Source organism: Conger conger, chromosome 1 (genome assembly GCF_963514075.1).
Source record: "Conger conger chromosome 1, fConCon1.1, whole genome shotgun sequence".
Classification (NCBI taxonomy): Eukaryota; Metazoa; Chordata; class Actinopteri; order Anguilliformes; family Congridae; genus Conger; species Conger conger.
Window position 1 is genome coordinate 75847298 of NC_083760.1, and position 24983 is coordinate 75872280.

The window sequence follows — 24983 nt, forward strand, 5'->3', positions numbered from 1 at the left end:
GTGGATGCTTATCATTTTTGGCTGTCAGCAGCATGTTTAAAATGCTCAATTTGCATTTCAGATGGGTGGACAAGTCATCAACATACTGAAATGCTGGCCTCTTGTGATGCAGAAACGCATATGCCCAAACCCAGGCACTAGCACAGCTCCAACTGACACAATTTTTCATCACAAGTTTTCTATACTTTCTAGCAGGCCACTGACACTGATTAAATTCTATGAGTGACCCAGCTAAACTCTGCTTTGGCAGGACCAGGAATCGAACCCGGTGTGCCACTGCAATGAACTGATGACATATTTTTGAAACCATTGGTATGGCATACCAGTAATGCAAGAATAAATCTGCATTCTGGAGTAAACACAAGGTCATTGTTTTCATAAGCTTGTCACACAGCTTATTCTATAAAATGGCTATGGTCCATACTTTCAGACTTTATCATGTAATTTAGAATAATTCAAATGTATGCTGTATTTGTAGCCTTGATTGGGAAGACCTATCAATAATACTTTCATAACCAGCCAGGTGTGTAATTGCTGTTTATGATCTGGCTGTTGGGCATGAAAAATCATGAATGTAAAAATCAGAAAATTGCAGAACTACCACAATTTATGGGCACCCACACTCAGAGGATCACAGGAACTAGGCTAGCTATCCACAGGTTGATGTTGACACAACATTCAGTAAGGCCTGGCATAATGGTGAGCTTGCTTTTATATTATTGGGATAGAAAGTTCTGCCCTCAGGTCATGGAACATGACACCTTCTATATGTAGTTTAGAAATTATTGGTTTGATGTAACGGTAGACTGTTAATACATTGAAGGAATGAGTGAGACTGAAACATGCAGCGGGTTTGATGTGCATGAATAGTAAAGATCGGCTCACTACATTTTTTTGCCTACAATTATTTTACGCATGCGTATTGGGACACTAAACCTTATTTCCGTATACATTTTACACATGTAACTAGCTAATGACGCTAGCTAGCCCACACTGGATATGAACTGCAGAATATAATTTTACAAAAAAATTGTATGTGTACCGTTACTCATCTGGACTTCGATACGAAGCACCTACAATAGCTCGCTGTGAAATCAAAGCATATAACGTAAACTGCCGTTACCTGCTGTTTCGATAGATTAGATATAGCTAGCCGAGACTAATGTTATTTTGCTAACTAGTTAGATCTACTGAGCTTTTGAACATTTATTTGCTAATTAACGTTTGCTGTTTATCGAGCTGTTATTGGTTATTCGCGTGTAACAGCATTTTTGACTTAACTTACACTATTCAGTTCGCTAGCTAGCTAAGAAACATTCGCCCAACTATCTGCTTACAAGACAAATAGCTCCAAAAAAAACATAGCTAACGTTCCACTCTTTTTCAAGAACATGGGTGTGAGTTAACGTTTGTAACTAGCTAATTTAGCTAGCTAGCTAGTTCATTCATGCTGTGAATATATCCTCGTATTTTAGTGACATTTATTTTAATCTGTTGTGTTGTAGCTCGCTCTAGGTTAAGTTATACACTTGGGGTATAACGTTAATTGTGATACCAAGTGTAACTTGGTATCTATTGGTTTAACTTGGTCTAAATTCATATTTCATGGAATATAGCTAAGTTAGAGCCTGTACCCATTTGGAACATGTTTCTTAAATTTGACGAAGGGGTTAATCTAACGGGAGTGGACGCGTATTAGTAGGGCGCAGCAGAGTAGGTTCAAGGCAGCGAAGAAAACACGAAGCCAAACGAAACCAAAATGGCGTCTGCCGGTCCAGCTGATTCGGTATCGATGGCTCCAACAGGTAGGTTTCTCGCTTTGTAATGTAACGTTAACACTATAATGGATATCTAAAAACATCTGAAATATTATGTGAAATTACTAATGTACAAGAGGACTGGTCTAGTGGCTATTGACTTGTGAGTTCGCTAGCTAACTAAACTTTATAGTTGTTGGCATAGTATAGCTAGCTACATCAGCCATAACGTAGCTACTGTGTGAAGTTATTTGTTAGCTAGCTTCTTGTTTCACATTCTGCCAACCATCTAGCTAACTATGTAGAGCATTTTCGAGTTAACTAGTTATCGAATGAGCAAGATGGCTGGGGCTAACTAAATGGCCATTTGAAAGCAGCCGTGCTCGCTCGCAGTCCTGGGATGGAACTGTAATTTTCCATTAGCTATCAAGGCAAGTTGGCTAGCTAGCTAGTTAGTCACATCAACCCGCTTAAGCATTTTGTTGTCGAGGCAAAGTGCTTGTTTGCCAACTGCCCGTTCGCTAATATACAAGAGCCCCGTTTTAGTGTGCAAAGGTTTCGTTTTTTAAGTAGCTCGCTGGATGCATTTTAATGGTAGGTTGCTGTAAATCAAGTTGAGTGGGTCGATGTTTCTGCCTGGTCCTGTGACTGCATTGCGTTAACTTCCTAGTTTCATTCCAGGTTTCCCAATTAGCCAGTCCTAACGTTGGGCAAGTTCACAAGATCGTCTTGTTACCTAGCTAGTAATTATTCGATGTTTAATTGAGTTGTTGATCAGCTGTTTAACTTTAGTTATTTACGCGACACTGAAATGTTAAATGTGTGGTTGGGTGTGTTTGTGCCACCATATCAAAAAGTAAACACCTTTGCGTAACTTTCTTTTTCTACCTGTTTCGTAAGATCACAAACAATGTAATCTTCCTATTGTGTTAAGGTCCTTTTTTGGCAAGTTTTTAAGTTAGGAAATAACGTATAGTTTGTTTTATTGGAACAACACTTTGATATCCTCAATGATAAGGGCTGTATAGCCGAAGAGTTAGTTATAAATAAGCTTTATTTTATTTTTTATTTTATAAATTCTATTAATGATGAACTTCCTGTCCATATCTGCATTTCAAAGCAATTAATTTAAAGGGCACAATAAACACACTAGCTCCTGCATTTTATAATTTGTCTCACTGTCTATAGCTGACATTGCAGATGTTTATTTCTGAAATGCACATGATGGAATAAATGAGCGTCTAGCCATTCATTATGTGATAATCTCTTCTCAAATCCCACCTCAGTTCTAAAACCCAGCACTTCCCTTGGGGCTGCGCTTGGATCTCTTACTGGTGCCCAGTATCTCTCTCTTTCCAGTCTTTTAGTCGCACATTAAAAATAACATCTCTGGTTGTTTTTGAGGGCACAGTTTGAATCTGCAGCCCAAAATTAGGTTGATAAACAACACGGGGTCAGGTGATTCATGCTGTTCTCCAGCTCTATATTTAAACCCATAAATGGGGCAAGAACAGGGTACGATACTCTGGTGAAATGGAGAGGGTTGTGCCTCCCATAACCATCATATCTCTGCACCTAAGACTAGTTTGGTCATTTAAATTTGCCTTTGCTAAAAAGGTTGTTTGAAGTCCCTGTTAAGTAACACTAACCTGTCTGGTGAAACCACATACTTCAGTCATTTCTGATGGAATGGCTAGGCTCTCTAACATTGCATTACATTACAGGCATTTAGCAGATGCTCTTATCCAGAGCGACGTGCAGTGAAATTACATCTCTTTAGAACTGAGATCTTAGAGAATATTTTGGTGAGTGAAGTTCAGTAAACTCTTTGCAAGAGTGTGACGCCTGTTGTGACATCCTGCCCCACAGACCTGAGGACTCAGTTCTGGAGGAGAATAGCTTCTCGCAGAGGTACCTGCATGGTAGTGCTGTGGTTTAGTGTGTACATACGATAAAGAATGAGCTTGCCACTGCCTTACAGATAAAAGCCTTCTTTTTTTTAAGCTGAACCAACTCTCTGCAGCTGCTTTGTGCCCCATGCATTCCTGGGGTGTTGATCCACTAATGGCAAAAAATAAAATAAAATTGGTGTTTGCTTTGAGTGTTTTTGGGCATGCATGCCAATAATTTGACGCAGTAACGTTTCTGTCCTAACGGGCACACCTTTGTAATAAGACATTACTTATTACTTCCTGCAGAAACGTCATCAAGTTTTTGACCATTTTTCTTAATTGAAAATAATGCAAAGTTGTTGTTTTATTTTTTATTTACAGTTTGTCCTGTGTATTTCTTCATTGGTTCTGTAACAGATTTTCTAGATTGCCACTCTGACCTTTTATTACCTTGACCAAAAGAGAAACAGCACCTTAAGTTCAGTTTTTACCTGATGGTTTTTATATGAGCATTTGTCCTCAAATAGCTGTTGATATCGGTTACACGTCTGTAGTCCCAGTCAAGTGGGTGAGACAAGAACCTACATGGTTTGGGCCTCCTGAGATGTTCTGGTTGATACCTTTAACTGTAAGCGGTGCATGGGGTCAGTGTTGCTTTGAGTATGTCAGGCATCAGCTTTGGCCCCTGCCAAATGTATAGGCATCCCTCTATGTCTCACACTGTCCCGGAGGGTGTGCTCTGTTTGCATTTAGGCTGAAGAGCAGTGCTGGTTGATGCTCTGGCCATCTGATCCTCCCTGTCCCACAGCCAAGCTTGCCATGGCCTCTTTCCTCCAGGGCCCTGGCCTCTCTCCTCACTCTTGCCTCTTAGTCACTGCTCTGTTTTGGATACCAGATTCACAGACTAAATTCAATACCACTCTATTTCCTGCCCGTCAAATTCTTTGGCTGATGTTCCGAGTGGACTAACTTGTCCGAGCATGCGTTGGATTGGGGCTTCCATCCCTGACCTGCACAGTGGCTCCACTGTTGCCGTTGACAAATAGCTGGGAAAGGGCCTCTGCAGGGGGTTCCCCAAATCTTTCAGTAGCCTGCCAGGTGAGAAGAGTAGCCAGTTAAGGGTGTTGGCAGTGGGGAGACAAATTGTTCCGTTGATATAATAGAAAAAGTCAAATGGAAAAAAAGAGCAAAATAGAGGTGCGCAGCGGCCATTTAGCTGACAGCTGCTGCTTGTGGAACTCCTTGTGTCTGTTGCAGCGTCGGGGTGTTCACAGTGGGCCCATAATGGGCTGTGCTGCATTGTGGAGGCAGGGCTGGTTGCAGCTTCACTAGGCTGCACTGGGATTGGAATCGCTCCTTATTTTCACACATGGATGCTCATTGTGGTCAAAACAAGTTTGTCAGAACTGTGGACTTAGGAATGTTTACTCCGAGGCGTGGAGGAAACAGGATGGTTTAGTTAGTGCATTGTGTCCTATATTTTAACAGGGGAAGAAAGGTGTTAGTAGTGCATGGTGGCATGTTTATTGCTGCTGTCCGGACTTCTTAACTAACAAAACTATCAGCTGAGCATGTGTGAATGCATGGTGGCCGGTACCCTGGCTTGTGTGGTTTGAGTGAGGCACAGCTGGCCTCCATGTCTGCTGCCGCGCTGATGAGATGGCCATGTTGAACAGCTGGAATATGAGGTGGTGCGGTACCAAGCACACTAGAATGTTGTGTGCGAGGACACCGCCTTCATTCCCGCAGGCATTTTCCTGTTGTGCATTGTTAACAGCTGGTATGCGAGACACAGCTGACCTCCCTTCTCTTCAGGATGGGATTATGGGTCAGGTATTACCTGTGAGCACGCAACTGAAATGCTTATGACAATTCTGAACGTCCTAGTCCAACAGCTTCACATTAAAGTGATTGTTGAAGAAGAGGCTTTAGACATCTTCTATGAGTCTCTATGAGTCGAAAAGGCCCTTCCCACCTTCATGGGACACCCACACTTGTAACCGCAAGTGTGGGTGTCCCATGATGTTAGTTCATAGCCTCTCATACTAACATTAAAGAAGGGAAATTGATTTGGGCATGCTGCCAGCTGGTAGCAGTGGTGTTTTCCTGCCACAGAGGCTGGTTCTGTTAGTGTTGTGATGAAACGCCTGTTTCCTGTCCATCCATCCCACTGTGTGCTTTATCAGCTCAACCTCAGCTGCTGTGTGTAAACTCACTTGAATTGAAATTTGTGATGGTTCATTTTTTTTTCTATCTTTTTTTTTTTTTTTTTTTTTCTTAAATTGCAGACATTTGGATCAGTAAGCTCCCACATTTTGGATAAATGTTCAGAATATTTCCACCAGGATAGTGTCGATGTACAACTGCATATTGGCCTTTTTTGATCCAATTAAGTCATTTCAGTTTTTCAAAGCCATTACATAAAATACTGACTAGATAAAAGGCTACTTTATGCAAGCATGTGTGATTTTTAAGATGGAACAGGCCCTTTAAACAACTCTTTCCTATGTCTGTCTCTGAAGGGTCTAGTGGAGCTCGAAAGGTTGGCTCGCCTGAGGTAAGCAAAGATAAACCTTTAAATGCGCTAATGTTATTTATTTGTGGGGGGAGGATTTTATTTGGTGTAATCCAACACCAATTTTAATGACCCTCGTGGTTGTCAGATTTCAAGCCAACTGCTATTTCTGTGTGTTTTGAAAATTAGCAGCAGACTGGTTGCACTTTAGTTGGGTTATACATGTGCAGGGTAGAAATTACTGTGATTTTATGTATCAGGGGAAAAATGCTTCTAAGTTTTAGCTGTATTGGTTTAATGTTAAAGCATGAGGTGTGCAAGGGTGTTTTTACTTTTCAGAAATATTATGAAGGGTTAATATTTTTAATAATCAGCAGAGATCATTGCTTATAGTGCATATAATATAAATGTTATTGCTAACACTGTTTCTGTAGTGCAGAATCCAGTTATTGGCTATTTTAGGAGAGCATGTCATCCTGCCCTTGCCTAACAACTTGCCTCCACGCATATCTGTTTCCAAAGAGGGGATTTATAATTCAAGGCAGAAGAGAGCTTGAGTTATAGTTTATGTTGAGGAACACGACATCTTGCGAGTGTTTCTGTGAATTGTAATTCTCGAGAGGAGGAAATATTTTTCTTCACAGAATTTGAAAGTAGAGTAGCGTGCAGTTTTCCTGATACCCCATCCTCTCCCATCCCTGGATGACCTTTTACTGTTCTCGTAGGTGGCAGGTTCCTCGGGCCCCTCCCAGACCATGAAGAAGACCATCGGTCACCGGGGGGTTAACCCCACAGGAGAGACCACCTACAAGAAGGTCAGCATGTGTTCACAGGTCAACACACTGTCAGTGTAGTGACCAACTGTGACCCTCAAATACTGCAAGATACTGCAATGAGATGGAGAATCTAAAATGAGAGAGTGAGAGCAAGACGCATTGGGTCAAAATAAATAATTGGTCAGCAGGACCGATCTTGGTCTAGATTATACTAAGGACCTCAGTTTTAAAATATATATATTTCTATCTTGACCACAGCAAAAAAATGAAAACTTCTAAGTAATTCTGAAACCCCCCCCCTTGTAAAAATGGAAATGTATAGAAGCAATAATGTTCCAACTGGAATTGGAGTGAGAACAGTTAAAATGGCTAACCTCTGGTGATTATAGTGCTCAACCAATATTTGAAATCCTTGCGTTCATTGTTTCTCACTGTTTCATCTCAGTCTCTTATCACTCCTCTGTCCTTGTCCACTCAGTCTGTCCCCTTATTTATCCTCTGTTGCCCCCACTCCCACAGACAACTTCTTCTGCCCTGAAAGGTGCCATCCAGCTTGGCATCACTCACACCGTGGGGTCTCTGAGCCAGAAAGCAGAGAGGGATGTTCTCATGCAGGACTTTGTGGTGGTGGAGAGCATATTCTTTCCAAGGTCTGTGAGACCTGATAATATATTCTTATTTTCATGCACTTCCCTCCACAATTAACCAGGAGGGAGCATGACTTTCAAGTCTGAACGTATTTTTTTTTGTTTCCACCTGGAAGTGATTACCAGTGTTTGGTTATCTTTGTTTGTGTACCAAGTTTATCTTTGTGACTATAGTTCCCAGTGGGCTCCAGTTCATGCTTTTGTCTCTTACCTCAGTGAGGGCAGCAACCTGACACCAGCACACCACTACGGGGATTTCAGGTTCAAGACCTACGCCCCCATCGCTTTCCGCTACTTCCGAGAACTCTTTGGAATCCGGCCAGATGACTACCTGGTCAGTCTCAGTAAAGCCTCTTGCACACAGTTCCTTCCGTTTATCTTCCATTGTCATCTTGAAGAGAACTGAAAGTGTTTAATTAAACGGGAAGGGTGGAGTGAATTTGATGAAAGTAATAATCTTACTAACATGGATCATTGGTATGTCAATAGCTGCATTTCTTGCATTTTTAAATGCAGATGTTTATGAATGTTTCTGTAATCGGCTGTAATTGTTGATTGCAGTGTTCGCTGTGTAAGGACTCCTTAATTGAGCTGTCAAACTCCGGTGCCAGTGGCTCCCTCTTCTATGTCTCCAGCGATGACGAGTTTATCATCAAAACAGTGCAGCACAAAGAGGCTGAGTTTCTGCAGAAGCTTCTGCCTGGATACTTCATGGTGAGGAAAGGGACAGAATTTGTGCAGAATCTCATAATTACAACAAATGTTTACATCATGAAACGACAAACAAAATGACCCAACATTGTTTTCTCAGCTAAACATTGTCACAGTGAAGTTGACCTTTGACTATAACATATAAAATGTCATCACTTCATAATTTTATCCAATTAGTTATTTGTGTGACATTTTGTCATAATTAGCATTTGAATTCTTGCCAAAAACAATGACAATGACGGCACAAATTTTCAAAAGTAGCCAAATAAATGGTGTTCATTCGAAAGATGCGTGAGTGAAAATTTTGGAAACGTTTTGGAACCGATAAGCAGAACCAAAATAAAAAAATTTATCGGTTACCCGGGTTCTTAGAATTTTGGATCTGGTTCTAATTTGGTTCCCAACCCTACTCGTAATATCTTTGCATTAATTAACTAAACTGGGAACGTGGTCTTAAAGTCTAGCTGTCTATAGCAGTGGCATTCTACAGTACAGTCTAGCACATTGGATTTGAAATGGAGCTGTGAATGAGGTTAAAATGCAGACTGTCAGCTGTGGTTGTACATGTAGTGTACATGTATTTGCATCTGTAATTTGTGATCCATTTTGGACTTACAGCCTTTTTATATACTTACTGCACCCTAACTAGTTTGTGGAATGTACATGCAAAATTGTAGGTTTTTATTTTTATTTTGCAAAAGCAAGCAGGTACTAACCTGCTCTTCCTCTCTAGAACCTCAACCAGAACAAACGGACACTCCTTCCCAAATTCTACGGGCTGTACTGCGTGCAAGCCGGGGGGAAGAACATCCGCATTGTGGTGATGAACAACCTGCTGCCCAGCGCTGTGCAGATGCACATGAAGTACGACATGAAGGGCTCCACCTACAAACGCCGGGCATCGCCCAAGGAGCGCGAAAAGGCCCTTCCCACCTTCAAGGACCTGGACTTCGTCCAGGACTTGCCTGATGGACTACTGCTGGAGCCCGACAACTACAGTGCCCTGAGCAAGACCATCACGAGGGACTGCCTGGTGCGTCCTGTCTGTCTCTCTGTGCCTGTGCAAAGAATAATGGCTTCCTTCACTTCCAACGGCTTCCTTAGTCTTCTTTGGACGGCCCAAATATTGTGTGGTCCTAATGAGTCTTTAATTAAATTTTCAGTTTGATTCAATTTTATTTGTATAGCGCTTTTCACAGAAGACTGTCACAAAGAATCTTTAGAGAGTAGAATAACTTTTTTTGTTGCAGTACTAATTTTCCAGGTGGTATACATCAGTTTGTCCTTGGTGTGTCCCCAGCTGCTGCAGAGCTTCAAGATCATGGACTACAGCATGCTGATGGGAATCCACAACCTGGACCACGCGTGCCGAGAGCGTTTCGGCGAGCGTGCGGGTGCTGAGGCGGCCATGACACCCGACCAGAGGAGACCTCAGGCCCAGAAGGCCCTCTACAGCACCGCCATGGAGTCAATCCAGGGGGAGGCACGGGGGAAGGGTGTGCAGGAATCAGACCAGGACCAGTGAGTCCACTTCATCACTCCTCCCCTCCGCTGGTCCCGTTGGGGTCAGTGATTCGGCACTAATGGCCGTTCTCCCTTTGCTCATGTCCCGCGGTGATTTCTTTTCAACAGTTTGGGAGGGATTCCAGCGCGCAATATCAAGGGTGAGCGAATGTTGGTCTACATTGGCATCATCGACATCCTGCAGTCATACAGGTAACCGCTCCCGTTTCACCGCTGTATGGTCTGTGTGCGGTATGAATGCTTGAGTCGATGACTGCGCGTGTTAGAACGGACGGAAGGTTTCTGATGGGGCGACATGGCTCAGGCAGTAAGAGCAGTCGTCTGGCAGTCGGAGGGTTGCCGGTTTGTTCCCCCGCCCGGGCTGTGTCAAAGTGTCCCTGAGCAAGACACCCAACCCCCAATTGCTCCTGACGAGCTGGTCGGGGCCTTGCATGGCAGCCAATCGCCGTCGGTGTGTGAGTGTGTGTATGAATGGGTGAATGGAGAAGCATCAATTGTACAGCGCTTTGGATAAAGGCGCTATATAAATGCCTGCCATTTACCATTTACCATTTGCCATTTACCATTTGATGGATTTTCTTGGCTGTTTTTCCGAATGGAAATGTACGCCCAAGTTCATTTGCTTCTCTTTATTGCAAATCCTTTGTGTTGTAAGGTTTGTAAAGAAGTTGGAGCATTCGTGGAAAGCTCTAGTTCATGATGGGGTAAGTGTGGTTTACATTGTTAAAATACAAAATGTTAATTTTCAGCTTCCATGTTAAATGTCGTCTGATATTAAACACGGCCTTTTATTGTCCTAAGGACACAGTGTCGGTGCACAGGCCTGGCTTCTACGCGGACAGGTTCCAGCAGTTCATGTGCAACACGGTCTTTAAGAAGATGCCATGTGAGTGAAATCTCGTTTTGAGAATTTTGTAAGCTTGCGCGAGTCGTTTGTGCGCTGTTGTGCGGGACTCATTTGCCCTCTCATTCCCTCAGTGAAGCCCTCCCCCTCTAAGAAGGGCCGCACCGTGATTCAGGGTGGACCGCGGAGGGCCGGCGCAGCGATGGGGTCGCTGCCTCAAGCCGCCGGGCCGCTGGTCTATCACGCCCATTTCAGCCAGGCCGAGGCAGAGGGAGAGAGCGGTGAGTGAGGGAGGCGGGCTGCAGAGAGGATCAAGTGGCAGAGCAAACCACTATGCCCAGTTGGCTTACCCTTCAGGTCCATGCCAGCTAGGAGAAAGCAAGCAAGCAATTCACACAGTGGAGATTGTAGTAAAACTTATCAGCGTCTCAAAATTGCATAGTGTTCTTTTTCATTTGGACACCGCAAGCTGGCAGTTTTTCTGGTAGCCTACAGGTAGCTGGATTAACAAATGAAACATTTGTTTAAAGAACTAATGTATGAGTACATCAAAAGCTGAAATATCAATGTTTTGACACAGTGGGATATTGGCGCGTAATCAGTGTAGTTATCATGGATACATCTATGGAAAGACCGGTGTTCTGCCGATCCAACACGTAGCAGTACGAATTAATTCCCATCCATTACCTCAAAATTAAAGCCAGGCGAATTTAATCTCGAACTCTTCATTATTTATATATCGTTTTGAAACCATCCCTACATCTTGTTGCCTTTCCTGACTTTTCTTCCTGACCGTAGTCCGCAAAAGGGAGGTTTCAACTGACTTGGAAACGCGGTGATGCCTAGACGATTTATGAGGTAACTCCACGAATTAAGTGTTCGTTCATTCCGCTGTGTTAGCTAAGCGAGTGAACAAACTGTGTTGATTCTGTGAAGCAGATGGTATTTATTTGGCGGGTTGGTTGTTTTCACAGTATTCCCGATATAGCTCATAGAATCAATACATTCAAAAACGTATGTAAGGGCGGCAACCCGTTCTCTGCCACGCCAATCTCAAAGCTGGAAGACCAGAATGCAATGCTCTTAAAGCCACAAAACACATTTTGTTACGTTATGTAGTCATTCAAGTAGCCTACTCGCATGGAAATGCTGCAATGGAGAAAGTAAATGTAGCCTATAAATGGGATTTATATTGAACGTTACTTCTGGTTTCATGGGAGAGTTGTTTTATCACCAATATAATGTTATATCTTTTTACTGTTAGTGGGGGGGGGGGGGGGGCGAAAGTCCTGTTCCACTTCTGCGCTGACAGGTATGTGTCAGCCCATTTGGTTTCTGCCACACAAACTCCCCTTTAGCTACATCAGAGTCCAGCTAAACTAGGCTCACCTGGTCTTGTTTAAGGGAGAATTCCATCTAAAAATAAGACCATCGTCATAGCCTATAGAACAGTGGGTGTAATTTTCACCCTCGTGTTATAATTCCTGCTGTGCCGATGAGCTCCAAAGTGCTGCAGAGGGCAAAGAAAATCTCATTGTGGTTGCTGAGATACTGCGCTTTCTTCATTTTGAGGGAGAAAATACAATCAGTGGGAAGGGCTGCAGATAATTTGCATATGACTCACAGATTATTCCTGTGATCATATGAGATTTAAAAAATATAATACTGATTGTGCAGGCCTTTCATGTAGGCCTTGAAAAGTATGCTACCGACACCGACAGTTGGAGTATCATGGCTGTGAAAGCACAGAGCAAACTACTTGCATATTTTGGCTTGAGGGAATGTTTTCGGTGCATGGTAAAGGCTTGTCTGACTGGATCCTGCTTGCATTAGTCAGCATTTTGTTTTTAACTGTGGTTGGGCACTCCCAGACCGATTCAGCCGGAGCAGGAAGAGCAGAAATCGTAGCTGTTCATCTGTGTTTGTCTGACAGACAGGAATAATCAAACATCAAATCAGGCTACATTCAAGAATAAGAGCTTAAACTTAGTCTGATTAGATTTTATTAGTTTATTTTATCAGATCATGAACATGTGTGGACAAAAACAATGCACCAATGCCAGAAACTATGTTAATTCTCGAGTTTGGTGTTGAAATTTCATAGGTGGTTCTACATAAAGGGTCGGCCTTTCTGTATTTCCGCAAAGTTGTGTAAATTTTGGGTCTCCTTTCCCCCCCCTTTTGTACAGGTATGCAGACAGGCCGTCCTGATCTTCTTCCGAGGACCCCTCCCCTGGATGGAGTCACCAGTGACTCTGTGGAGACCACTCTTTCCAACTCCTCGCAGGGGAGCCCCGGTCTCCCCTCCACCTCTCCCCCCCTCAGGTTAGTCCACATCGCTCCACCTTCCATGTCTCTGGCCTCTGTCACTCTGCCTCGTACTCCACGAGCCTGTCCCCTCTGTTCTTCTCTTCCTCTGTCACTCCGTAGGTGTAATGCCCCTCACGTCACACATCTTTCTACAGGGCAGTAGGAGTGGAGGTGCACAAGTCCGCCAGCACCGATCATGACCACAGCGCCCCCCACAGGTAGGACACTGATTGGACACAATTAAACTGCCTCTGCTGTGTAGGTGTCGACCTGTGCTGCTGAGTGCCTAGGGGATTAGTGTACGTTCGCTTTGTGGTAATCATTTGCCGTTTGCTATTTTTGCTTGTAGTAAACGCAACATTTGGGAAAATTAAGTAAAATCTAGGGTTTATAACCCCCAAGTAGAGGTTTTTCGTTGACTCATAGTTGTACACAAACTGTACCGACAATGATCTGATAAGTACCTGCTCCTCCGTGACTCTCAGTGTCGAAGCTGCCTCCGAAGAGCTCTCAAACAGCGAGGATGCCATCTCACTCAAGGGCATTGTTGCTGAAACCAACATTTGAGTGCACAAGCAACAGTAAGTTTCAGTTTAACGCTGTATTTTTGACTTTGACTTCAGTTCATAATTGACTTGGTAAAAGAATTATATGAAGTGTCGATGTGGCAAAAATTGCAGTGTAAAGTAATATCATCAATGTGTTTGACATGTTGAGGTGATTGTGATGTATGGAAAGCGAAGGTTAGTTTACGTTAAGAGGTACATCACATCTCATGAATATAACGATGTGTCAGCATGTTCCGGAAAGGTCATAGTGATGATGCATGCAATGCAATATGCTCATCTGCCTTCTTGACTGGTCAAAACGGGTCAAAAATAACCTTGTGATGAGAGGCTATTTTTGAAGATGTTTTGCTTTGGTGGTTTCCATAGTTGTCCAACCAGCTGACTTCATGTCAACCATGAGTCAACAGAAAATAAAAATGAATACAACGATTCAAAGTGAAAATCCAAAAATGATCTTGCTGATTCACACGTTATATCCATATAATATATTGCCTATTCTGGGCAAGTTGTAATGTCATGTTTTCAGTTAAAAAGTGTGTTAAACATACTGTTTCAAGGCTCACTAGCACTTCTACCTTGCTAATATGTATTATGTATTATTATGACCACTTTTATTATTACACAAATTCTTACAGAATTTCTTTTGACTCGCTGCCACACCATTCAAGTGCTGAATAAAATATCTGAGGCAGGATTTTATTTATTTAGTTATATTTTGACTTAATACAAAATGTTATTATTCTGACCCTATACAAAACAAAATGTTACATTGTATAGGGTGCATCTTACTGACTTGCCTCCTATATCTCTTGCAGTATACACAAAGAGAAAGAAAAAGTTGTCAAAGAAGGAAATCCCAGAAAGTGAAGATGGAATGGAGGGTGAGAGAACTCTCAGGAAAAAGGCCCCTTCCTATTTTTCTCACGGGAGATATTTGGGGAATCACTCCTGAATGGCGAAGTGTGGAAGGTGGAACAATAGAAGAATGGAGTGTGTGAGCTTAAGAGATGGAGGCTGGGCTATCTACAGGCTAGTCCTGCCCAACACAGGTGTTGCTGCTAGTAAATTCAACGACTACATAACAGGTGCTGTATTTCCAAACTGACTTCAGATGTCCGAATCGCGCACAACACCCCCTTGGCCTTAAATGCGGCCTCACAATGCTAAGAATGTGAGCACCAGCTGTTCCGTTTCAGCACAGGATGGATACGGTTGGACACTGTATGAGAACGTCTTTGGATAGCGGTTGGCAAGTAGAGGTCATCATTGCAGACTTCTCGTATCGCAGGATGAAAGAAAGCCATGTGGAGGGAGAGCACCCTGTTCCTCAACCGTGTATGCGTTACGGCTGGACTCGCACTTAAAGGGGAATCGTGTTTGAAAAATAAAGACTAGTCTTTAGTTGTAAAGGAGACTCAGTTGACTGGCATAAGAAACAGACTAGTTGCTAGGTAATTTAAGAAAGTGAAATGCTACTATAAATAATGACTTGCTCCCATGTCTCAATAATTGATCATGTCTGTGTAAGGACTTCTCTTCTACATAGTATTTGATTACACTGTTCCTGCACTACTCCTGCTACTGTGCTACATGAGAGGCAGACAGTGTGGCAGGGTTCAGGGCTGCCCCTACTCTTGGTTGGTTGCAATCGGTAATTCTGAACTCAAAATTTACTACAGTAAGATTTCTGCCTTCAATGGAAACAAGGTGCATTTCCCGTCTGGGATTTTAAAATTTACATTGCCGTTGGTTGATATTGACTTATTGCTTTACTCTTTTCCAGTTATACTTTTTAAAAGGCACAGACTGAATGAAATGAGGGCTGGGTAATCTTGTGTGAGAGTGGCTTTTCACTCCTTTCCTACCCATCTCTTTCCTCTGCTGTTACTCTCTTATGTCGCCCCCATGTGGCAGTGGGTAGAACTTGCTTAATGAAGCAACAAACCAAAGAAACACTGAGCTTTTCATTTACAGGACCTGGGTGTCCTGACGCGTGCGTTTGATGTGTAGAGCGTGGGTAGAATGGGAACGGCAGGGCGACTGAGACACAGTGGTGCAGTGTCCATTTGTCCATCTTCATTGATGCAAACCGTGTGTGTGTGTGTGTGTGTGTGTGTGTGTGTGTGTGTGTGTGTGAGTGTGTGTGAGTGGACACACAAGCTACTTCCTGTCCTTTTAACTTGTTATTCGGTTCAAGTGGCTTGACTGCATGTGCTAATTTAGATCCCCTTCCATCGAACATATGCACCATTGCACAGCCCCTGTAGGGTAGGGCTGTCAGCAGTTGGGGGAATGTGAGGATCACTATGCACATGGACCCCAAGTCACTGCCTTTCTCTCTCCCCCCCCCACACACTTTTTTCTATTTTTGTATTCTTTATTTTTGTCTTCTGTGTACAGTACGTAATCAATATAGCTACAGAGATTACTGGTATATTGGTAGGACCAACTTTCATAATCTCGCTCTGATGGGGGTTTTTAAATTATGGTTTTATGTATTATTTTGTGATCCTTTTTTTTTTTTTTTTGTAAACAAGCATTTTGCATATTATAAGCAGTCGACTCAATTCTGCTTGACGTATTACCCCAAATCGGGGGTTCTGTTCTGTGTGTTCTCTATATTTCATTGTGTGTTATGCTGGAAAGAAGATGCTGTAACTGCTACTGCATGCTGTGCAGCACTGCGTGGTAATGGCCAGCAAAAACTGCAGTCAGCCATCACACCTTTAAGCAAGTGTCCGTACAGTAACGCACGGACATTAATACTGCTATTGGCTGGAAATCAGGGTAAGGTACCATTTGTGCACATGTGGGGAGGGAGGGAAGAGGATGGGGTTAATATGGAGATTAGTGGGTGGGGGGGGGGGCGGACTAGGAGTGATGCTGTATGTGCTTCCATTGGAGGATGAACAAAATGAGATTGCCAAACTGCAAGAAGGTTCCCATTGCGGTTTTCCCTGACTTGCAGGCCGGAGCTTAAAAAGGAAGTGCTCCGCTCCGCACAGAGCACACCTTATTGCATGAAATATGAGGGAAGGTGTGGACCTGCCTTGAATTGTGCACCAGCAAACTGGTCAAGGGTTTTACACAAAGGAGTTGGCTAAGTCAACACACTGTGTTTGTTTTGCGTATGAACTGGAGCATGTGCAGGATATTACATTAACAATGCAAAGCTGGAACTGCACACAATAGACATGCAATCATTTCAAAAAGAATGCTTTCAAGTAGGTGCACAATGGAGGGGGGGATAAAGCTTTCTGCCATGTATTCACATTTTCTGTGCACATTGAGATCAATGCACAAGTTACAAAGCCTTGGAATTATGAATTGCTTAATACTTGAAGCATGTGCCCCCCCCGCCTGCCTCCAGCCTAAGGTTTTTGCAGGCACCTGTACAATGTTTCCTTCCACTTGGGCTGCATGGTTTCAAATATTTCTGGCAAGGGTTTTGAATGTGTGTGTGGAAATGCCTTTAAACTCTGCAATAAAGTAGCGGTTTCTCCTGGACCGATGGGGCTTAGAAATGCATGTTATAACCCGAGGCGTACAAAGCCCCGGGATCAACCTGGTAAATTCATCTGGAAGCATTTACACCTGTGCATCTGTTGCATTGTTTCCAGTAATTAACAATGCATCTATTCTTGCTGTTCATTCATCCTTTCTGCCAGCTAATAAGCTTAGAGTGTTCTGCTGTTTTAGGGTTGGAGAGATTACTGTGTGGCCAGTTTCAGCATATGCATTACTTTTCAGGGTGAAGATGAAACATTAAATTTCCACCTCGTAGATGTGTGTTGTCCGGTCTAGCAGGTGCTCTGTGAAGCAATTTCTTCCAGCACATTTCTACTGGTGGTGAATGGGGCTGTTGATAACCCAATGCAGTCATGAAAGAATGTTTGAAAAGTTTCTCTTAAAAATATTTCTGTCAATCACTTTTGTTGAATTTAATGTATCGACAATTTAAAAAGTGCGGGACCCAGGATTTTCAGAAGTGTTCACCACCAAAGGCTCATCTATCGTTGCACCTGTCTATTTAAAATCACAATGCCCACCCCCACCCCCCAAAAAAAACAAAATAATGTTTGCAATAATGTTAGCTTATGTATATTTGCATTCTAACAGTGTCAGTCCAAAGCCACAAGCTTTTATTTTGTACATCTGGTATTATTCATGCTAGATAGAGCAAAATTTGGTGGAAATGCACCCAATAAACTCACAGAAGATGCTTTACATGCATGATGTTCACAAGCACTACATGGAGTCTAGTGGCTACATCTGTATTGCAGTGTTAACTGCTTTGCCATCTTAAAAGCTACAAAGAAAGAGATCAAGGATTATATTTATGAACTTACCTTTTGTCATTAATGGATATTACTAAAATGTATATCTTTAGATGATTGTATTATTTATGATGTATTCTACCGGAAATAATTTCTGATACTGAAGTCAGTACTGATGGGGAGTGATTGACGATTCAGCCTTTTACTTTTTGTTTTTGAGGGTTCTTGGTATTTTGGCTTTTTCTCCCCTTCCTTTTCTGTCAGTATGTCACAATCAGGCACATTTCCGTCTATGCTGTAATATACTGATTGTCTGCTTCGGTGATTTATATTTTTACTCTGCCTGTATAAACTATATGTATATAGGAGTCACAGAAATGCCTTCTTGCTGTTGCAATGGTCTTTACTGCCATGTTTTTAGTGATGTGGTGGTGGTATTTTTCATACTCATTTTCATTTTAAATAAAGAGGAAAAAGTATTTTCATGTGAATGTCATTGCAGGGTGATGGGGGATATATTTTAATAGGTTAAAGTTTTATTTATTCAATAAATCATCAAAATAACTAAGCATCATTGTTTTACTGTGACCATCCAAATGTACCTTTCAATACTACAGCTATTGAGATCTTTCATAGTATTTTTGTTAAGGATATTTTTTTTGGTAGCTAAAGTCTACCCCATAATTAGAATAATAAAATATTGTGTTGGGATCTTTATTCTGCATGCATTTCTCTCACAATATCAAACCATATTCCATTCCACATTCCAATATCCTGTTTTGTTTTGTTTTTTTAATCTCTTGTTTAATCAATATAAAATAAAAATAATGAATGTAACATTCTACAGGTTCCTTTTTTGTGGAGCTTGATTAGTCTGAGAAGATACTGAATGGGATCTGTGGCCGTCCAGCGCAAAAGGGTGTATCCTAAGAACTCATTTATAAAAGGATCAAACACGGCGAGCAGTGTTTAGGTTATTTTAGCCATAGTTCTATGAACATGAGCAGTCCAAGTTGATTTACCTACCTGCCTGTTGTGATATTCGTAAGGAGATGTAGCAGGAAATAAAACCCCATAATGTTAGAGCAAAGGAAATTAAATTGGCTGGATGGGGGTAATGGGGGCATTACGAGGTGTACAGGCAGTAAGTAAACGCAAAGATTTTAAAAGGTAAACGTCTTCCAAATGGCCTGGAGACGCTTGATGACTATATTTACCAGAATACACCGCCTCTACTTTATATCCGGGTTAAAAAATTAGCCTTGACCCCAAAGAGTCCTAGTGGGAGCCAATGGGAAGATCTGTAGTTTACAGCCTGAGCGACAGAGCAGTTGCAAATATGGTACTCGAGAGTACTATGGTCTGGTAAGAAACTAAAACTATATAGCTGAGTATTTATAAAAAATGTCGTGGTTACTATTCATTTGTAATGTATATCAATTTGGCGAAGCAAGCAATGTGACTAGATTTAATTAAGGATTCTAGCTAACTGACAATGAATGGGGGATGGGGATAAACTGTCTGGTTAGTTAGGCTAGCTAGCTAGCTGTTTCCCTGAGTCATTACTGTCTGACAAAGACATCTAATGACACCAGTGTATAAACTAACAAGGTACTGGGACAAACAATTATCTTTGAAACTATACCCTAGAAAACGCTAGAGCTATCTTGTTAGCTTCATATGTCTCATTTTCTCAAAGAGCTAACGTTAAGGTTCCTGTTATGGGGTAGAAGCTAGCTAGTTAGCTAACATAGTTCTCGAACTTGGTTGTCCGACGTTATCCAGTTGCGTGGCTAAATAGGGAGCTACCTTAACCTTATCCAATCGTTTAACGTAATATCGATTCTTATTCATTTTATGTTAGTAGCTATCTGCTTTCTAGTCTATTTAACAGGTAAGTGACGTGGAAGCTATCTTGCACGCCAGCCTAGTCTTTTGTCTCCAGAGTCTGTTTTTACCGCAGCTTTCAGGCTAGTCTTGTCCTTTCGATTAATCTTGAAGTTTACCATGCTTCACCTTATGCTTGCTCCTTCGTGGTATCAGCATTTATAGAATCTTCGACACGAACGAACTAATGTAAGTCATCAGAGTGCCAGGATTGGAATACGTTGCCATATTTATTTCATGCATACCCGTAGCCAGCTATGTAAGTTTTGAAAATGAAAAATTGTTTTCACCTTCCCTTTTGAAGCAGCGTTAATGAACTAGCCTACTGAGTTCAATTAATATAATGAACTGGTTGAAAATTTTCAGTGAAACCCCGCCAACAGCTTAATCACACTTAAAATGTTTACGTTTAAGATTATGCCAAACGAGTTTCGAGGCTCGAATTAAAAATTGAAGTATAATTTCAAAAATAATATCTGTTTTTCAGCGTGGACAACAGTGAGTACATGCGGAATGGGGACTTCTTGCCCACAAGGTTGCAAGCCCAGCAGGACGCTGTCAACATTGTATGTCACTCCAAGACCCGCAGCAACCCTGAGAACAACGTCGGTCTAATCACAATGGCAAAGTAAGAAGGCCTATGCCTGTCTGCCAGTTCATTCATGAGCATTGTTATTATTGAAAGCGATGTGTCTCAAGTAGAGTTTATTTCAATTATTGAAATAATACGCATACAGAATGTTGTTTATATAAAAATCTAATGATACTCAGTGAGCACTTTATTAGGTATTTATTGGCCTTGAAAATAAGGCTTAAGTCTTCTACTGCTGTAGCCTATCCATTTAGAGGTTTGATTTGTTGTGTGTTCAGAGATGCTTTTTTTCATACCACTGTTGTAATGTGTGGTTAAAGTTTTGCATTTCACATATTAGTCATTTGGCAGATGCTTTTAATCCAAAGCGACTTACTAGTGCATAGGTTTATCAAATCCATAACTAGTAAAATACGCATTAAGAGCTGGTTATTTGCGTTACTGTCAGCTTCCTGTCAGCTTTGACCAGTCTGGCCATTCTCCTCGGACCTCTCATTAACAAGGCATTTCTGCCCACAGAACTGCTGCTCACTGGATGTATTTAGTTTTTTTGCACCAATCTCTGTGAACTCTAGACACTGTTGTGCGTGAAAATCCCAGGAGATCAGCAGTTTCTGAGATACTCAAACCACCCTGTCTGGCAAACAACACCACATCATTCCACGGTCAAAGTCACTTGGATCACATTTTTAACCAAACCTGATGGTTGACGTGATCATTAACTGAAGCTCCTGACCCGTATCGGCATAATTTTATGCATTGCTTTTCCTAATAAATAAAAAAAATATTCATCTGTGGTTCATGAGCTTATAATAATAAATAATAAACTACATGGTTCTGTTAGCCAACACTTTTAATTTTGATCAAAATGATTAAATGAGTTTGTGTGCCGTGTGGGCTGTTTGTCATATCTACACTCAGCTCTGTGAGCCTCCTGTTTGTTGTCTGTTGTTTTGCTGTGTAATGGCATGTACTGTAGCAGTAAAATAAGTGTTGTATTCATTTGTGAAGTAACTGTGAAGTGCTCACTACGCTGACCCCCGACACGGGCCGGATCCTCTCCAAACTGCACGCTGTCCAGCCGCGTGGCACCATCAGCTTCTGCACAGGCATTAGAGTGGCGCACGTGAGTACCCCTGCTACGCTCTCTGGACATTGGCCGAACAAGGCTGATATCAACTGTAGTGCAGAACTATATATATTGGCGGACCTTGGTTAAATATGCACTTTGAATACTTCAGTCTAATCTTTTAAACACAAGCAAAGCCCCATTAAATTCCTAAGTTTTTAATTTTATTTATATGATTACCTATAACAGAATATGATTCTAGACTTTACTATGTTTTTTTGAAAACGCTTCTGGTTTTGACCTATTTCTATGTGATTATTGCTGTATATCTTTTCAACTATTGATCAGCTGCAGCAGAGTAAGGCTGCAACCTTATCACTTATAATCATTGTCTTGATCTCTGCTCCTCCAGCTAGCTTTGAAACATAGGCAGGGGAAGAACCACAAGATGCGCATTATTGCCTTCGTGGGAAGTCCAGTGGAAGATAACGAGAAGGACGTGAGTTTCTCCTCACTTTCTGTTGTCTATATCTGTCTCTCAGCCAGAAGAAAAAATAAATAAATGGAACCCTTTGTATTTGTTTTGTATGCCAGAAATCTCTACAGTTCAACCATCCTCTTCCTTTGTACAGCTGGTTAAAATGGCCAAACGGTTGAAGAAAGAGAAAGTCAGCGTGGATGTAATCAACTTTGGTGAAGAGGTAAGTATGTCACATCATTCACACTATCCCGATTTCTTAACCCCCCTGTTCCTGCCCTCTCCTTCTGACGCTTTCTCTGCACCCATCAACCTCCGTCAGGCCCAGTTGCCCGCTCTCTCCACAGCATACCACCTATTCTTCCAGTACCGATTTTCACTCTGCTCTCTTCCACACATGCACCCTCTCACTTCTCTCAATCCTCCCTTATGTCTGTCTCATTGTTTGCTTGGACTTTTTGTGTCCGTCACTCCACAGGAAATGAACACGGAAAAGCTGACTGCTTTTGTTAACGCCTTGAATGGGAAGGAGGGCGGTGGCTCCCACTTGGTGACGGTGTCTCCAGGCCCAAGCCTGGCTGACGCCCTGCTGTCCTCTCCCGTCCTGGCCGGGGAGGGGGGCTCTGTGCTGGGCCTGGGGGCCAACGACTTTGAGTTTGGAGTGGACCCCAGCGCTGACCCCGAGCTAGCACTGGTGAGAAGGGAGTGGGGTGTGCGTGGAGTAGGTTATATGAATAAAGAGAACACAAAAACTGCATTTTCACTCCAAGAAGTTGCAACAGTTTGACCAGCAAGTAATTTTTATTTAAAAAAAAATAAAAAAAAAGAATCTTAACAGTCTTAAATGGTGTCTGTAATGATTGAGGGTGCACCGTTTCATGCTGTGGTAGTGGCACCGCTAAGCAGAGCTGGTTCCTCCCTGTCTGTAGGCCCTACGCGTGTCCATGGAGGAGCAGAGGCAGCGTCAGGAGGATGAGGCACGCAGGGCGACTGTGGTGTCGACGGGCGACGCCAGCGTCCCCACACCCACCGGAGATGGTGAGCAAGGAGCTAGGGCCAAGGGCCAGGGGCCGGGGGGTATCACAGACAGAATGGGAAGAGGTTAGGGCCGGGGGAGCGGGCGAGGGTTGTTGGTGGGGAACGGAGGCCCAGGTGGACTGCTACTCTCAGAATTGTGAAGAGTGCAGATTTCCAACATCAGCTGACCCAGGAACAGGATTGGCCCCAATGTTCAAATTTGTGTGATCTATAGGGTGATAGGCTTTTTGAATTGAAGAAGAGGAGAGCTGCTTCTGGGTAGGTGCTGCGTAGTGATCCTCTCCGCTCTCTGTTGGCCCTTTTCATCAGAGTCCGATGAGGCGCTGCTGAAGATGTCGGTGGCACAGCCGGAGACGGGCTCCCCTGGCCTGCCAGACTTCAGCAGGATGACCGAGGACGAGCAGATCGCCTATGCCATGCAGATGTCCCTGCAGGGGGCTGGTGGTGGTATGCTCCAATCACCGTCCACACTGCTGCCCCACTCTACTGCTCCACACTGCTGCTCCACACTGCTGCTCCACACTGCTGCTCCACACTGCTGCCCCACACTGCTGCTCCACACTGCTGCTCCACACTGCTGCCCCACACTGCTGCCCCACACTGCTGCCCCACACTGCTTCTCCACACTGCTGCCCCACACTGCTGCCCCACACTGCTGCCCCACACTGCTGCCCCACACTACTGCTCCACACTACTGCTCCAATCGCTGTCCACACTACTGCTCCACACTACTGCGGGGCGACATGGCTCAGGCAGTAAGAGCAGTCGTCTGGCAGTCGGAGGGTTGCTGGTTCGATCCCCCACCGAAGTGTCCCTGAGCAAGACACCTAACCGCCAAATGCTCCTGGCGAGCTGGTCGGTGCCTTGCATGGCAGCCAATCGCCGTCGGTGTGTGTATATGAATGGGTGAATGAGAAGCATCAATTGTACAGCGCTTTGGATAAAGGCGCTATATAAATGCCAACCATTTACCATTTACTGCTCGTTACCGCTGTCACTCCTTTTACTCGCTCTGCCCCTTGCTCAGTGGGCTGAATACCTTCACTGTGAACTTGCGTTCTTTGGCTAAAAGCATCAAATGCCTAAATTGTTTGTTGTAATGTGATACCACTTACTCTAAAATGCTATTGTTCTAGCCTGCAACATTTTTTATGGATGCTGTGATGTGTTCCACCAGCTGTAATATCTCTCTTCCGCAAAATGTTTTTCTGCAGAGTATGGTGAAGCTGAGTCTTTGGACATGGACACAGGAGCCCCCATGGAGACCGCAGAATCTGTTAAGGTATGGCTCTTTGAAATGGTGTAAATTATGTGTGTTTAAATAAATTTTTTCCCTGTGATATACCGGTCTTTATCAGTGGTGTACCCCCCCCTTAATGGTACTTACATCTGCCCCCCTATCCCCTCCAGGAGGAGGATGACTATGACATGCAGGATCCAGAATTCCTGCAGAGTGTCCTGGAAAACCTGCCCGGTGTGGATCCTAACAACGACGCCATTCGTGATGCTATGGGATCCCTGGCCTCACAGACAGGCTCCAAGCCACCTGAGGACAAGAAGGATGAGGAGAAGAAAAAATGAGACTAGACTGGGACCTCAATAATTGCCGACTGGACCAGCACACATTTAAAATCCACGACAAACCTTTAGGGACATGCACCCTTGAAACACACCTACACCCCCCCTCCCCCCTCCCCCCCAACACACACACACACACACACCCCCAAACCTTGTTTGTAGATCATCATTTTGATCATGACTGATGGATGACCACAACGAAAGTGTTATATATAAACACACACAAACGTGTTTCCTGTCATTTGCTACTTACCTGCTTTGTTTTTTCTTTTTGCATTGTGATTAAAAGAAAGAAAATGCTGTGAAGGCTCTTTTTCCCGTTCTCTCCCTTACTATACATCTTTGGTGTTGTGCTGCTCGTAGTCACCCGGTGTTGTTAAACTGGACTATGATTAAATTAATTTTGTACTGTGGGGTTTGCAATCTTGAGTATAGCCGTACGATGTATGAGGACGAATCGATGATCTGGATTCAATGAACTGTAATCAGATTGGAGGGTTGGGAAAATCAGTGATTTAG

At 43.0% G+C, this 24983-nt stretch overlaps 2 protein-coding genes across 8 annotated transcripts; both read left to right on the plus strand.

The window, feature by feature from the left end:
* Positions 1-959: 959 nt before the first annotated feature.
* On the plus strand, positions 960-16385 carry LOC133125917 (phosphatidylinositol 4-phosphate 5-kinase type-1 alpha-like). 4 transcript variants are annotated; one of them, XM_061237667.1, is made up of 17 exons: positions 960-1805; positions 3627-3668; positions 6172-6206; positions 6890-6979; positions 7460-7590; positions 7804-7921; positions 8149-8301; positions 9032-9331; positions 9599-9819; positions 9931-10014; positions 10478-10526; positions 10624-10708; positions 10801-10947; positions 12856-12991; positions 13132-13194; positions 13462-13557; positions 14361-16385. In XM_061237667.1, exons 1-16 carry the CDS (start codon positions 1760-1762, stop codon positions 13541-13543), a joined length of 1782 nt encoding a protein of 593 aa, XP_061093651.1. In that variant the 5' UTR covers positions 960-1759; the 3' UTR covers positions 13544-13557; positions 14361-16385. The 4 variants fall into 4 exon arrangements, 3 of the variants coding, with proteins under 3 accessions (XP_061093651.1, XP_061093668.1, XP_061093660.1); XM_061237676.1 differs by lacking the exon at positions 960-1805 and adding an exon at positions 2324-2351; XR_009708489.1 differs by lacking the exon at positions 14361-16385 and having other exon boundaries at positions 13097-13194; positions 13462-13489.
* Positions 16386-19046: 2661 nt separating this feature from the next.
* Positions 19047-24765, plus strand: LOC133130089 (26S proteasome non-ATPase regulatory subunit 4-like). 4 transcript variants are annotated; one of them, XM_061244337.1, is made up of 10 exons: positions 19047-19187; positions 20197-20337; positions 21313-21427; positions 21783-21869; positions 22003-22071; positions 22327-22542; positions 22778-22886; positions 23196-23333; positions 24101-24168; positions 24297-24765. In XM_061244337.1, exons 1-10 carry the CDS (start codon positions 19114-19116, stop codon positions 24465-24467), a joined length of 1188 nt encoding a protein of 395 aa, XP_061100321.1. In that variant the 5' UTR covers positions 19047-19113; the 3' UTR covers positions 24468-24765. The 4 variants fall into 4 exon arrangements, with proteins under 4 accessions (XP_061100321.1, XP_061100329.1, XP_061100348.1 ...); XM_061244345.1 differs by lacking the exon at positions 19047-19187 and adding an exon at positions 19289-19433; XM_061244364.1 differs by lacking the exon at positions 19047-19187 and adding an exon at positions 19545-19716.
* Positions 24766-24983: the final 218 nt, after the last annotated feature.

Excerpts from the sequence above, each read along its gene's own strand:
- LOC133130089 (XM_061244337.1), top strand. The coding sequence starts at position 19,114 with ATGGGAAGATCTGTAGTTTACAGCCTGAGCGACAGAGCAGTTGCAAAT. Across the intron at positions 20,338-21,312 it reads GGTCTAATCACAATGGCAAA|TAACTGTGAAGTGCTCACTA; the intron begins GTAAGAAGGCCT and ends TCATTTGTGAAG. Across the intron at positions 21,870-22,002 it reads TGGAAGATAACGAGAAGGAC|CTGGTTAAAATGGCCAAACG; the intron begins GTGAGTTTCTCC and ends TCCTTTGTACAG.
- LOC133125917 (XM_061237667.1), top strand. The coding sequence starts at position 1,760 with ATGGCGTCTGCCGGTCCAGCTGATTCGGTATCGATGGCTCCAACAG. Across the intron at positions 8,302-9,031 it reads TTCTGCCTGGATACTTCATG|AACCTCAACCAGAACAAACG; the intron begins GTGAGGAAAGGG and ends CTTCCTCTCTAG. Across the intron at positions 12,992-13,131 it reads TCCACCTCTCCCCCCCTCAG|GGCAGTAGGAGTGGAGGTGC; the intron begins GTTAGTCCACAT and ends ATCTTTCTACAG.